We start from the raw sequence: 12,286 nt of genomic DNA, 5'->3' as shown, positions 1-12,286 counted from the left end.
GTGTGTGTGTGTGTATATATATGTGTGTATATATATGTATATACATGTGTATGTATATATATACATGTGTATATATGTATGTGTAAAAAAATAAATATATATATATATACATAATTTTATTATTTTTTTCAATAGTAACAAGAATTAAAAGACTTATTTAGGCCATCTCCATGCAACCAGACAGAGCTTTTATAAGCTGAATCCTTTTAAGATAATTATTCTACCATATAGTTCATTGCGAGAATGTTTGCATACTTTAAAGATGGCGTCGAGTGTCCGAATCAATGAGTTTTAGGTGTAAACGTACAAAATTAGCTCAACAGAGCCTTAATCGTTAGCATGCTAACATTAGCATGCTATAATGAGAGGTTGGCGTACTTCCCAGATAGGAGCTGGTTTTAAAAAAAATCTTAATTTTTAGGTTTCAACATATAAAATTAGCTGAAAAGCTACTACAAAGGTTAGGATGCTAATGTTAGCATGCATATGATTGAAGTATAGGATCAATAGGCTGTATATAGTATAAAATAAAGTTCATGCTAACATTAACATGCTAATATGAGAGCTGGCATATTTTCCGGATAGTGGCTAATATAAAAAAAAAATGTTTAGGTTTCAACACAAAAAACTAGCTGAAAAGCTACTAAAATGTTAGGATGCTAATGTTAGCATGTCTAAATGAGAGGTTGCCATATTTCCCAGATAGCGGCTAGAATCAAAAATGCAAATTTTTAGGTTTCAACATATACAATTAGCTGAAAAGCTACTAACAATGTTAGGATGCTAATATTAGCATACTAATATGAGAGATTGGCGTATTTCCCAGATAGTGGCGAGTATCAAAAATAATATTTTTTAGGTTTCCACATATAAAATTAGCTGAAAAGCTACTAAAATGTTGGGATGCTAATATAAGACATTGGCGTACTTCCCAAATAACGGCTTATATCAAAAATCCTCATTTTTAGGTTTCAGCATATAAAATTAGCCGAAAAGCTACTAAAAATGGTAGGATGTTAATGTTAGCATGCTAAAATTATAGCATGTTAATAGGAGAACTTGGTGTACTTCCCACTAGCGGCTAGTATCAAAAATCATAATTTTTAGGTTTCAACATATACAATTTAGCTGAAAAGCTACTAAAAATGTTAGCATGCTGGTGTTAGCATGCTAATATTAGCATACATCTCCATTGTTATATTTCATCACCAGGATCGATGAATCTTGATGCATAGTCAAAAGTGTCGTAAGCTGTGTGGTACGCAGGGTAAATCCTGGCCTTGGTTTTTGTCTGTGTGAAGAAGAAAAAAATATCATGTAGCAGAAATAATATCAAGCTCGACAAGATCCTATAATGGAAGTATAGCATCAATAGGCAGGATATAGTATCAAAATAAAGTTAAACACATTTAAACACAAATACTGTGTTGACAAGCATGATGAGTATTGTATGTTACATTAATAATGAAAAAATTAATACAATAAATTAAGTTCAGGCAATATATGCCAAGAATTATTGGGAATATGTTTTAAATGTTCTTTTATTGTGGGCTTCTCTGCTTAGGTTGCTGCCCCCGTGACCGATCTTGGATAAGCGGAAGAAGATGGATGGATATTGTAATGAAAATGAAAATAATAAATATTTGACAAGTATAATAAGTAATTTACTTAGTGTTGTGAAGCAAAAGAATAAATGAATTTACGTGGATTTAATTTCAACAAATATAATTGAGAATGTACATTTAATGTTCAAAAATTATTTGATTGAATATTGTACAAACATAATTAAAAATTACACTTAAAATAAAAAATAAAATAAAAAACTACTCTAAATAATTATTGACAAGTATATTAAATCTTTAATAGCAATCCAAATCAAATACAATTGTTTTTATGAAAACTTTCCGCACAAAAACATCTAATTTTATTACTATTACTTTTAAAACTTCAATTAAATATGATGAATGTTTTAGACAAAAAAAAAAAAGTTATGGGAAATAAATTGTGTTCATATTTAATTTGTCTCCAACAACAATTTACAAAACTTTCCTGATCGTTGATTTTAAATCAGTCATTTTTTGAAAAGTGTGGTTACAAATTACATTTGCAATAAGATAAAAATGACAAAAACACATAAAACGGTATTTAAAAAAAGGTATGTGAAAAATCAAACAAACATTTTTAAATTGGGGCCCGACGCAGAATTTAATCCGGATCTTCCACATTACAAAGAAAACATATAGACAATTGTATCTGTGTGAAACAATTTTAATGCTATTTGACTTTAACTTTAAAAAATGTGATGCAAGTTTATGGAAAAAAAATAACAATAATAATGAGAACAACAATGTGCTAAACTTTAATGTAACATCTATGTATATAAATATATATATATATATGTATATATATATATATATGTGTATATATATATATATATATATGTGTATATATATATGTATGTGTATATATATATATATATATTTATATGTATATATATATATATATATATATATATATATATATATAAATGTGTGTGTTTGTATATATATATATATACATACAGTATATATACACACACACATATATGTGTATATATATATATATATATATATATATATATATATATATATATATATATAAATTTGATTGATACTTGTATTAGTAGATTGCACAGTACAGTACATATTCCGTACAATTGACCACTAAATGGTAACACCCGAAAAGGGAGGTGGAGCGGATTTTATAGACTAGGCTCAGTGCAAGTTGTTTGACTCTGTCCTCCACCCTGAGCCAGCCTACTTTGGAGAAGTGGGTTGGAGTGAGGTGTGATCTGGGGTGGAGGTCTAAAAGTAACTGGACTAGTTTATTCTGGAATGTTTGGAGTCTAGATTTGAGGGTTTTGGAGGTTCTGGGGTACCAGGAGGTGCAAGCGTAATTGAAAAAGGGTTGAATGAGAGTTCCCGCTAAAATCTTAAAGGTGCTTTTGTTGACCAGAGAGGACATTCTGTAGAGGAATCTCGTTGTTTGGTTTACCTTTTTGATAACTTTGGTTGCCATTTTATCACATTTAATGTGTGTGTGCATATATATGTGTGTTTATATAAGTGTGTATATATATACTATATATATATATATATATATATATATATATATATATATATATATTATATAAATATTATATATATATAGTATATATGTATATATATACTATACAAACCCTATTTCCATATGAATTGGGAAATTGTGTTAGATGTAAATATAAACGGAATACAATAATTTGCAAATCCTTTTCAACCCATATTCAGTTAAATGCACTACAAAGACAATATATTTGATGTTCAAAATAATATATATATGTATATATATTTTTGCAAATAATTAACTTAAAATTTCATGGCGGCAACAAGTGCCAAAGTAGTTGGGAAAGGGCATGTTCACCACTGTGTTACATCACATTTTCTTTTAACAACACTCAATAAACGTTTGGGAACTGAGGAAACTAATTGTTGAAGCTTTGAAAGTGGAATTATTTCCCATTTTTGTTTTATGTAGAGCTTCAGTCGTTTAACTGTCCGGGGTCTCCGCTGTCGTATTTTACGCTTCATAATGCGCCACACATTTTTGATGGGAGACAGGTCTGGACTGCAGGCGGGCCAGGAAAGTACCCGCACTCTTTTACTACGAAACCACGCTGTTGTAACACGTGGCTTGGCATTGTCTTGCTGAAATAAGCAGGGGCGTCCATGATAACGTTGCTTAGATGACAACATATGTTGCTTCAAAACCTGTATGGACCATTCAGCATTAATGGTGCCTTCACAGATGTGTAAGTTACCCATGCCTTGAGCACTAATACACCCCCATACCATCACAGATGCTGGCTTTTGAACTTAGCGCCTATACCAATCCGAATGGTTATTTTCCTCTTTGTTCCGGAGGACACCACGTCCACAGTTTCCAAATATAATTGGAAATGTGGACTCGTCAGACCACAGAACACTTTTCCACTGTGCGTCAGTCCATCTTACATGATCTCGGGCCCAGTGAAGCCAACGGTATTACTTAGGGGTTGTTGATAAATAGGTTTTGCTTTGCATAGCAGAGTTTTAACTTGCACTTACAGATGTAGCAACCAACTGTAGTTACTGACAGTGGTTTTAGGAAGTGTTCCTGAGCCCATGTGGTGATATCCTTCACACACTGATGTCGGTTTTTGATGCAGTACCGCCTGAGGGATCACAGGTCCGTAATATCATCGCTTATGTGCAGTGATTTCTCCAGATTCTCTGAACCTTTTGATGATTTTACGGACCATGGATGATTAAAATCCTTGCAATAGCTCGTTGAGAAATGTTGTTCTAAAACTGTTCGACAATTTGCTTAACAAATTGGTGACCCTCACCCCATCCTTGATCGTGAATTACTTAGCATTTCATGGAAGCTGCTTTTATACCCAATCATGTCACCCAACTGTTCCCAATAAGCTTACACACTGGTGGGATGTTCCAAATAAGTGTTTGATGAGCATTTCTCAACATTATCAGTATTTATTGCCACCTTTCCCAACTTCTTTGTCACGTGTTGCTGCCATCAAATTCTAAAGTTAATGATTATTTGCAAAAAAAAAATGTTTATCAGTTTGAACATCAAATATGTTGTCTTTGTAGCATATTCAACTGAATATGGGTTGAAAATGATTTGCAAATCATTGTATTCTGTTTATATTTGCATCTAACACATTTTCCCAACTCATATGGAAACGGGGTTTGTATATATATATATATATATATATATATATATATATATATATATATATATATATATATATCCATCCATCCATCCATTTTCTACCGCTTATTCCCTTTTGGGGTCGCGGGGGGCGCTGGCGCCTATCTCAGCTACAATCGGGCGGAAGGCGGGGTACACCCTGGACAAGTCGCCACCTCATCGCAGGGCCAACACAGAAAGACAGACACCATTCACACTCACATTCACACACTAGGGCCAATTTAGTGTTGCCAATCAACCTATCCCCAGGTGCATGTCTTTGGAAGTGGGAGGAAGCCGGAGTACCCGGAGGGAACCCACGCATTCACGGGGAGGACATGCAAACTCCACACAGAAAGATCCCGAGCCTGGATTTGAACCCAGGACTGCAGGACCTTCGTATTGTGAGGCAGACGCACTAACCCTTCTGCCACCGTGAAGCCCCATATAATATATATATATATATATATATATATATATATATATATATATATATATATGTATATATATATATATATATATATATATATATATACATATATATATATATATATATATAAATATATATGTTTGTGTGTGTGTGTGTGTGTCTCAGAATCAGCAATACTTTATTAATCCCCAAGGGGAAATTAAAATATATGTGTATGTATATGTGTATATATGTGAGTATATATGTGTGTGTATATATATATATGTATATATATATATATATATATATATATATATATATATATATATACATATATATATATATATATATATATATATATATAAACCTAAGAGTTTATTTATTATGTGTGTGTGTGTGTGTGTGTGTGTGTGCGTGCGTGCGTGCGTGCGTGCGTGTGTGTGCGTGTGTGTGAGTGAGTGTATATGTGTGTGTATATGATATATCCATCCATCCATTTCCTACCGCTTATTCCCTTTTGGGGTCACGGGGGGCGCTGGCGCCTATCTCAGCTACAATCGGGCGGAAGGCGGGGTACACCCTGGACAAGTCGCCACCGAATCGCAGGACCAACACAGATAATATATTTTTTTATTTTATTCAGACAATATTTGACAGGTATGCACTTTAAATTTCATAAAGTAATTGGAAAATAGATGACATTGATTATTTAAAACAATATTTGACAAACATATCTAGGAATGATCTTTCATTTTTTTTTATAGTAATGCAAAGAACTATAACATACATTTACTTAAATAAATATTTGACAAGCATAGTTTAAAAAGAAATACACAAAATAATACTCAACAGGCTTATTTAACGTATTTTTAATAAAAATAGAATCTCAAGTTTAATAAAATCCAAAACCCTATGACTATATTCAGGTCAGAATGTTTTACAAAGCCCCCCAACCCAATTTTTACACCGTTTGACTCAACTTTAATTAAATCTGATGCATGTTTTAGACTCAAAAATAATGAGAAAAATGTGTTCAATAATACATTTTTGTAAAACATAATTAGTTCAACTTTCTTGTAACAGCTCCAGCGGAGAGGGCAACATTTGTCCTTTTAGTCTTTTCCGGGACAGAGCAGGACGGGGCTAGGAACCCACTCGTAGTGAAATGTCATTTAAGTGAGGCAACATAAAACCACAGACCGCTGCATTCCTGAATGGCCTTCTAGAGCTATAGCACACAAAAGGCTCATCAACCACCCACATTTCAATTGTGATTCCATCAAGGTTAGTTTGGAGATCAGTTCTTGAAACTGTGCAGCCTGATCTTCTCCAGTTTGAGAGAGAGGGGAAAAAAAGTATTTCAATAAATGTTTTTATATTCACTATTTTTGTTTATTTATTTTCATCTTATTTAATTTAATTTTTTTATTATTTTAAGATTCACTTTTATTGTTGGTTGTTCTGGTGTAGGCCAAGCGTACACACAATAATTCATTGACATTTTACGTGCAAAATGGGGCCCTCTGTGGATTGTGGGGCCCGACGTATTTTACAGCCCATGATCTGCACATATGTGTCGGTGAGTCGTCCAAAATTTAAAAAATCTATAAAACATATCCCATACCCTGTCGTAAGTGTAGGAAAGGTCCAAGGACGTGATCCCCAGGTGATGAACAAAAGGAGCGTAGTCACTTCCTGCTCCTGTCAGGTAGCCCACTCTGTGAAGGAAGGACTGAGACGATGAATATTGAAAAAACAGGAAATAACAAAGATGGCTGCAAGATTATGATTAACATTTTGTAGTGACCTAGGAATGGGTCCGTGGACAGGACTGGTTCTGTTGGCATACTGGATCCACTTGTCGTACACGGACATTGAGTCGTGACCAGGAGCCTTGACCTGGGTCACACGAAACCATCAAGACCCGGACTAGGTGGCGCAGAACAGTTGTGTCATCACAGTACCTGTTTAGCAGCTGTGAAGAGGACCTTCTGTAACGACGGCATTCCCGACACCCGCAGAAAAGCATTGGCTGGGGATTGCAGAGTGTTGTTTTTTACGGTCAGTGAACGCAACATGTCATTTTGTCCTATTTCAATTGCAAACTCGCACAAACTCTGCGATGGGGTGGCGACTTGTCCAGGGTGTACTCTGCCTTCCGCCCGATAGTAGCCGAGATAGGCACCAGCGCCCCCCGCCACCCCAAAGGGAATAAGCGGTAGAAATGGATGGATGGATGGGAAATTTGAATCATGTTTCTATAAATGGTGTTTGAAATGGGGAAAAAAGATATTATTGTTGAAATGGGAAAATAAAAGCACAATAACTAATAATGTAACTTTATCCATAAAGGGCTACCGACTGACAAGTCAAAGCATGCAGGGGCCATTTTGTCAAGTTTTATTACTGTGTGTCAATTAAAATATGCTAAAAAGAGACATACAGTTTATATTTAAAGAACAAACTTTATGTCAGATTGTGTTATAGGTCAGAGGGTTTTTTTTACCATAGGGTCGTGGCCTGTTGTTTGGGTGCCAAACAACTGTTTCTCAGCTGTGGTCAGTACGGTTAGTTGTAATGTACTTTTCTACCACTTGTGGCAGTTAAGACAATCCCAAAGAAACAGAAGAAGTCTGGAGCTAAAGTCATAGACAAGTTTTTTAAGCGCACAAATTATGACTAAAGGGAAGGACGTATTTTCATTTAAAACATTTTTCCATCCATCCATCCATTTTCTACCGCTTATTCCCTTTCGGGGTTGCGGGGGGCGCTGGCGCCTATCTCAGCTACAATCGGGCGGAAGGCGGGGTACACCCTGGACAAGTCGCCACCTCATCGCAGGGCCAACACGGATAGACAGACAACATTCACACTCACATTCACACACTAGGGCCAATTTAGTGTTGCCAATCAACCTATCCCCAGGTGCATGTCTTTGGAAGTGGGAGGAAGCCGGAGTACCCGGAGGGAACCCACGCATTCACGGGGAGAACATGCAAACTCCACACAGAAAGATCCCGAGCCTGGAAAAGGTATATATTTTAGTTTATTTTTTTCACTTTAATTTTGACATTTTATGGAAAAAAAACGATTTTCATGATTTTATTTTATTTTATTTTAGCACCATATAAATATATACATATTATTGCTTTTTTGTAGTAATCATCTTTGTGATTAACACATGCTTTCATATCACTAGACACGGTTGTAAATTGTAACTTGGTTGGATATAGTTGTTGAATGCGATTAAAGTTAAGAGTAAGATTTCTATTTCAGTGAGCCACTTCCTAGTGGAAAAGTTGGGTCCTGAGGTAAAAAAAATTAAGAACCCATTTTATAGGGGAAATAAGGGATTATTATTATTATTCGTGTGTAATATCAACATTTTAGCGGAGTTGTAACTTAGAGGAATTACCCAGGATGTGATGAAGGAATTCCAGGTCATATATGTACATATACACCCAAGGATTCGCAGCCCTAATATATATGTATATATATATATATATATATATATATATATATATATATATATATATATATATATATATATATATATATATATATATATATATATATATACATATATATATGTATATGTATATATATATGTATATGTATATGTATATATATGTATATGTATATATATATATATATATATATATATATATATATATATATATATATATATATATATATATACACATATATATATATATATATATACATTTTGTACCGCTTATTCCCTTTTTGGGGTCGCGGGGGGCGCTGGCGCCTATATATATATATATATATAGATATATATACAAATATAGATATTAGGGCTGTGAATCTTTGGGTGTCCCACGATTCGATTCAAAATCGATTCTTGGGGTCACAATTCGATTATAAATCGATTTTTTCGATTCAACGCGATTTTCGATTCAAAAACGATATTTTTCCGATTCAAAACGATTCTGTATTCACTCAATACATAGGATTTTAGCTGGATCTACCCCAGTCTGCTGACATGCTAGCAGAGTAGTATATTTTTTTTAAAAGCTTTTATGATTGTAAAAGATATTGTTTTATCAATTGATTGCAATAATGTAAATGTGTTTTAACTATTAAACAAACTAAAAATATGACTTATTTTATCTTTGTGAAAACACTGGACACAGTATGTTGTCAAGCTTATGAGATGTGATGCAAGTGTAAGCCACTGTGACACTATTGTTCTTTTTTTTATTTTTTATAAATGTCTAATGATAATGTAAATGAGGGATTTTTAATCACTGCTATGCTAAAATTATAACTAATATTGATACTGTTGTTGATAATATTCATTTACGTTTCACTACTTTTGGTTTATTCTGTGTTGTGTTTGTGTCTCCTCCTTTATTGCAGTTCTGAGTGTTGCTGGGTCAAGTTTGGTTTGGATTGGATTGCATCGTTATGGTATTGCTGTGTATTGTTTTGTTGGATTAATTGAAAAAAAAAAAAATTAAAATCGTTTTTTGTTTTTTTTTAAATGAGAATCGCGATTCAAATTCGAATCGATGTTTTCCCACACCCCTATTATATATATATATATATATATATATATATATATATATACATATATACATAAAAAAAAATAAAAAAAAAAAAATATATATATACACATATAATGTATGTGTATATATGCATGTGTGTATATATATATATATATATATATATATATATATATATATATATATATATATATATATATATATATATATATATATATATATATATATATATATATATATATATATATGTGTGCCAGCCCATACTGGATGGGAAGAAGGGTCTAAATAGGAGCAAGCTGATTGACACCAGGTGTGGCCAGATGCCAATCGCGGTGATGTCCAAGAAGAACGCAGAGTTGGAATATAATTACAACACTTTATACACATATTCATATAATATTTATATTATATGTAACTACAAGCTCCATTCATAGACAGAATCCCATTGCTTTTATGCGCGGTCGAGCGAGTCAAAAGCCGAAAAAAAAAAAATAATAATAATTTTTTTCTTCTTTATTATTATTATTTTTTTAATTTTCATTTATGGCGGCCATAATTCTTTCGTGGCGGGCTGCCACAAATAAATGAATGTGTGGGAAACCCGGTATATATATGAAGAGTTCATATGCAAAAGCAGATAAATCCATTTTGACCGATTCTGTATATTAACGATTTTCTGCCTGCTTGTGTTGCCGGTACATGTACAAGCGTACAATGGTTTATTTAATATCAACATAAGCAAGTCATGAAAGCCTAAACTTTTAAGAAATGCTGATGTAATGAATGGCTTTCAAATAAGAGTGTTTGATGTGGTTTTACGTCAAAAGCAGATATATCCAAATTATGATATGTTGCAAAAACAGATATCTCCAAAATCGTTTTCTTTGCGGTCGTTATTTCGCATAATATTCCAGATAAAGATAGAGAGAAAAACAGAACGTGAAATTTATCGAAAGCCACATTTCAAGGTAACAACTGTTCACATTTATTTACTTCATTATTTAACAGTTTCGATCCCTTGGTACGTATAAATCTAGCTGTCCCTGCTAACATTGTTTTTTCGTACTTGCTAACCGGACATGCTTTTTTGGAACTGTGACCTCACATATTTACCTTGTGCTTTTCAGCACAAAATGAAAAAACAAAAAAACAGTGTTGCAATGTAGACAATGTTTTATTAATAAAACAAGCACAAATGCTCAACCTGGTTTGCCTATCAAAAACACTCCTGTGCAGATAACAGCTCACTCATCATCGCTATGGACATTAGCTCCATGCTCGACAACATCGTTTAACGCAGCGGTGTAAAACTCACGGACACGCGTGCTAGCGCCAACATCAAATAACTTCAACACGTCAGTTTTTTTCGCTGGCTTAACAGTTTTGTTCACAGGAGAAGCTTCCAAATTATTCATGCGTGGATAACATCACTGAGTGAGTCCGAGGGCGCCGCCATTTTGTTCGTCACGTGATCCCGTACTGCAGCGCTGGTTGGGCAAACGGATATATCGGCTTTTGTGGTAAATGATCCATGGCGCTTATCGGCCTTTGCAATAAATCGCTGAACTAAATGACGTTAAAAGCGGCATTTGTCTGCATTTGCAAACAAATTGATTTTGGTATACCACAATAGAAGTGGTGGACTATATATTACCGAGGCTGGGCTAAACTTGATCAAAATGGCGTTTATCGGTTTTTGCGTATGAACTCTTCATATATATATATATATATATATATATATATATATATATATATATATATATATGTGTGTGTGTATGTATATTTTTGTTATATATGTTTGTATATAATATATAAATCTGTGTATATGTATATATATCCATATACATATATATATATATATATATATATATATATGTAAGTGTGTGTATATATATATATATATATATATATATATATATATATATATATATATATAGATAGATATTGTGACGTCTAGGTGGCATTGTGGTGACGAGTTGTTCTCTCATGGGTGCAGCGAAGATGGACACAGCGTGAGGTAGGAACAATAATTTATTTATACTAACTCAAACAGACTAAGAACCAAAAACACTTGCTCGAAGGCACTAACAAACAAAACAGAAAGCGCTAGCATGAGCTAGGCACAAACAACTGAAATAGCATGGAAGCTAATGTACACAAAGGTAGTTACCACAAGGCTGGAAAGAGCGACGTCAACTGTAGCATGAAGCAAACAAGAGTCCAAGTAAGAATGTCAAACGAAGGCGGTCTTAAAAAGGGAGATAACTAATCAAGGGCAGGTGCGGTGATCAAAGGAGAGACAGGTGACACTAAATGGGTAACTATGACAACGGAACAAAACCAGGAAGTGCCACAAAGAACTGAAGAAGACAAATACTAGACAGAATGGGATAACAAACAGAACCAAAACCAGAATATGCCATGATCCAAGACGTGGATCATGACATATATATATATATATATATATATATATATATATATATATATATATATATATATATATATATATATATATATATATATATATATATATATATATATATATGTGTGTGTGTGTGTATATATATGTACATTACAAAAT

At 33.4% G+C, this 12,286-nt stretch overlaps 1 protein-coding gene across 1 annotated transcript in view; it reads right to left on the bottom strand.

Annotated features, from left to right (window-relative positions):
* Window positions 1–12,286, bottom strand: part of naaladl1 (N-acetylated alpha-linked acidic dipeptidase like 1) — a 49,781-nt gene that overhangs the window by 13,637 nt on the left and 23,858 nt on the right. Inside the window, exons 12-15 of the mRNA XM_061906121.1 lie at window positions 7,141–7,208; window positions 6,984–7,075; window positions 6,801–6,894; window positions 1,210–1,291 (exon numbers count right to left, since the gene is read on the bottom strand). Coding sequence (XP_061762105.1) covers window positions 1,210–1,291; window positions 6,801–6,894; window positions 6,984–7,075; window positions 7,141–7,208 — 336 coding nt within the window. The remainder of the gene's footprint in view (window positions 1–1,209; window positions 1,292–6,800; window positions 6,895–6,983; window positions 7,076–7,140; window positions 7,209–12,286) is intronic.

The sequence above is a fragment of the Nerophis ophidion genome, linkage group LG07, assembly GCF_033978795.1.
Source record: "Nerophis ophidion isolate RoL-2023_Sa linkage group LG07, RoL_Noph_v1.0, whole genome shotgun sequence".
Taxonomy (NCBI): domain Eukaryota; kingdom Metazoa; phylum Chordata; class Actinopteri; order Syngnathiformes; family Syngnathidae; genus Nerophis; species Nerophis ophidion.
This window is presented reverse-complemented; position numbering and strand designations above follow the sequence as displayed.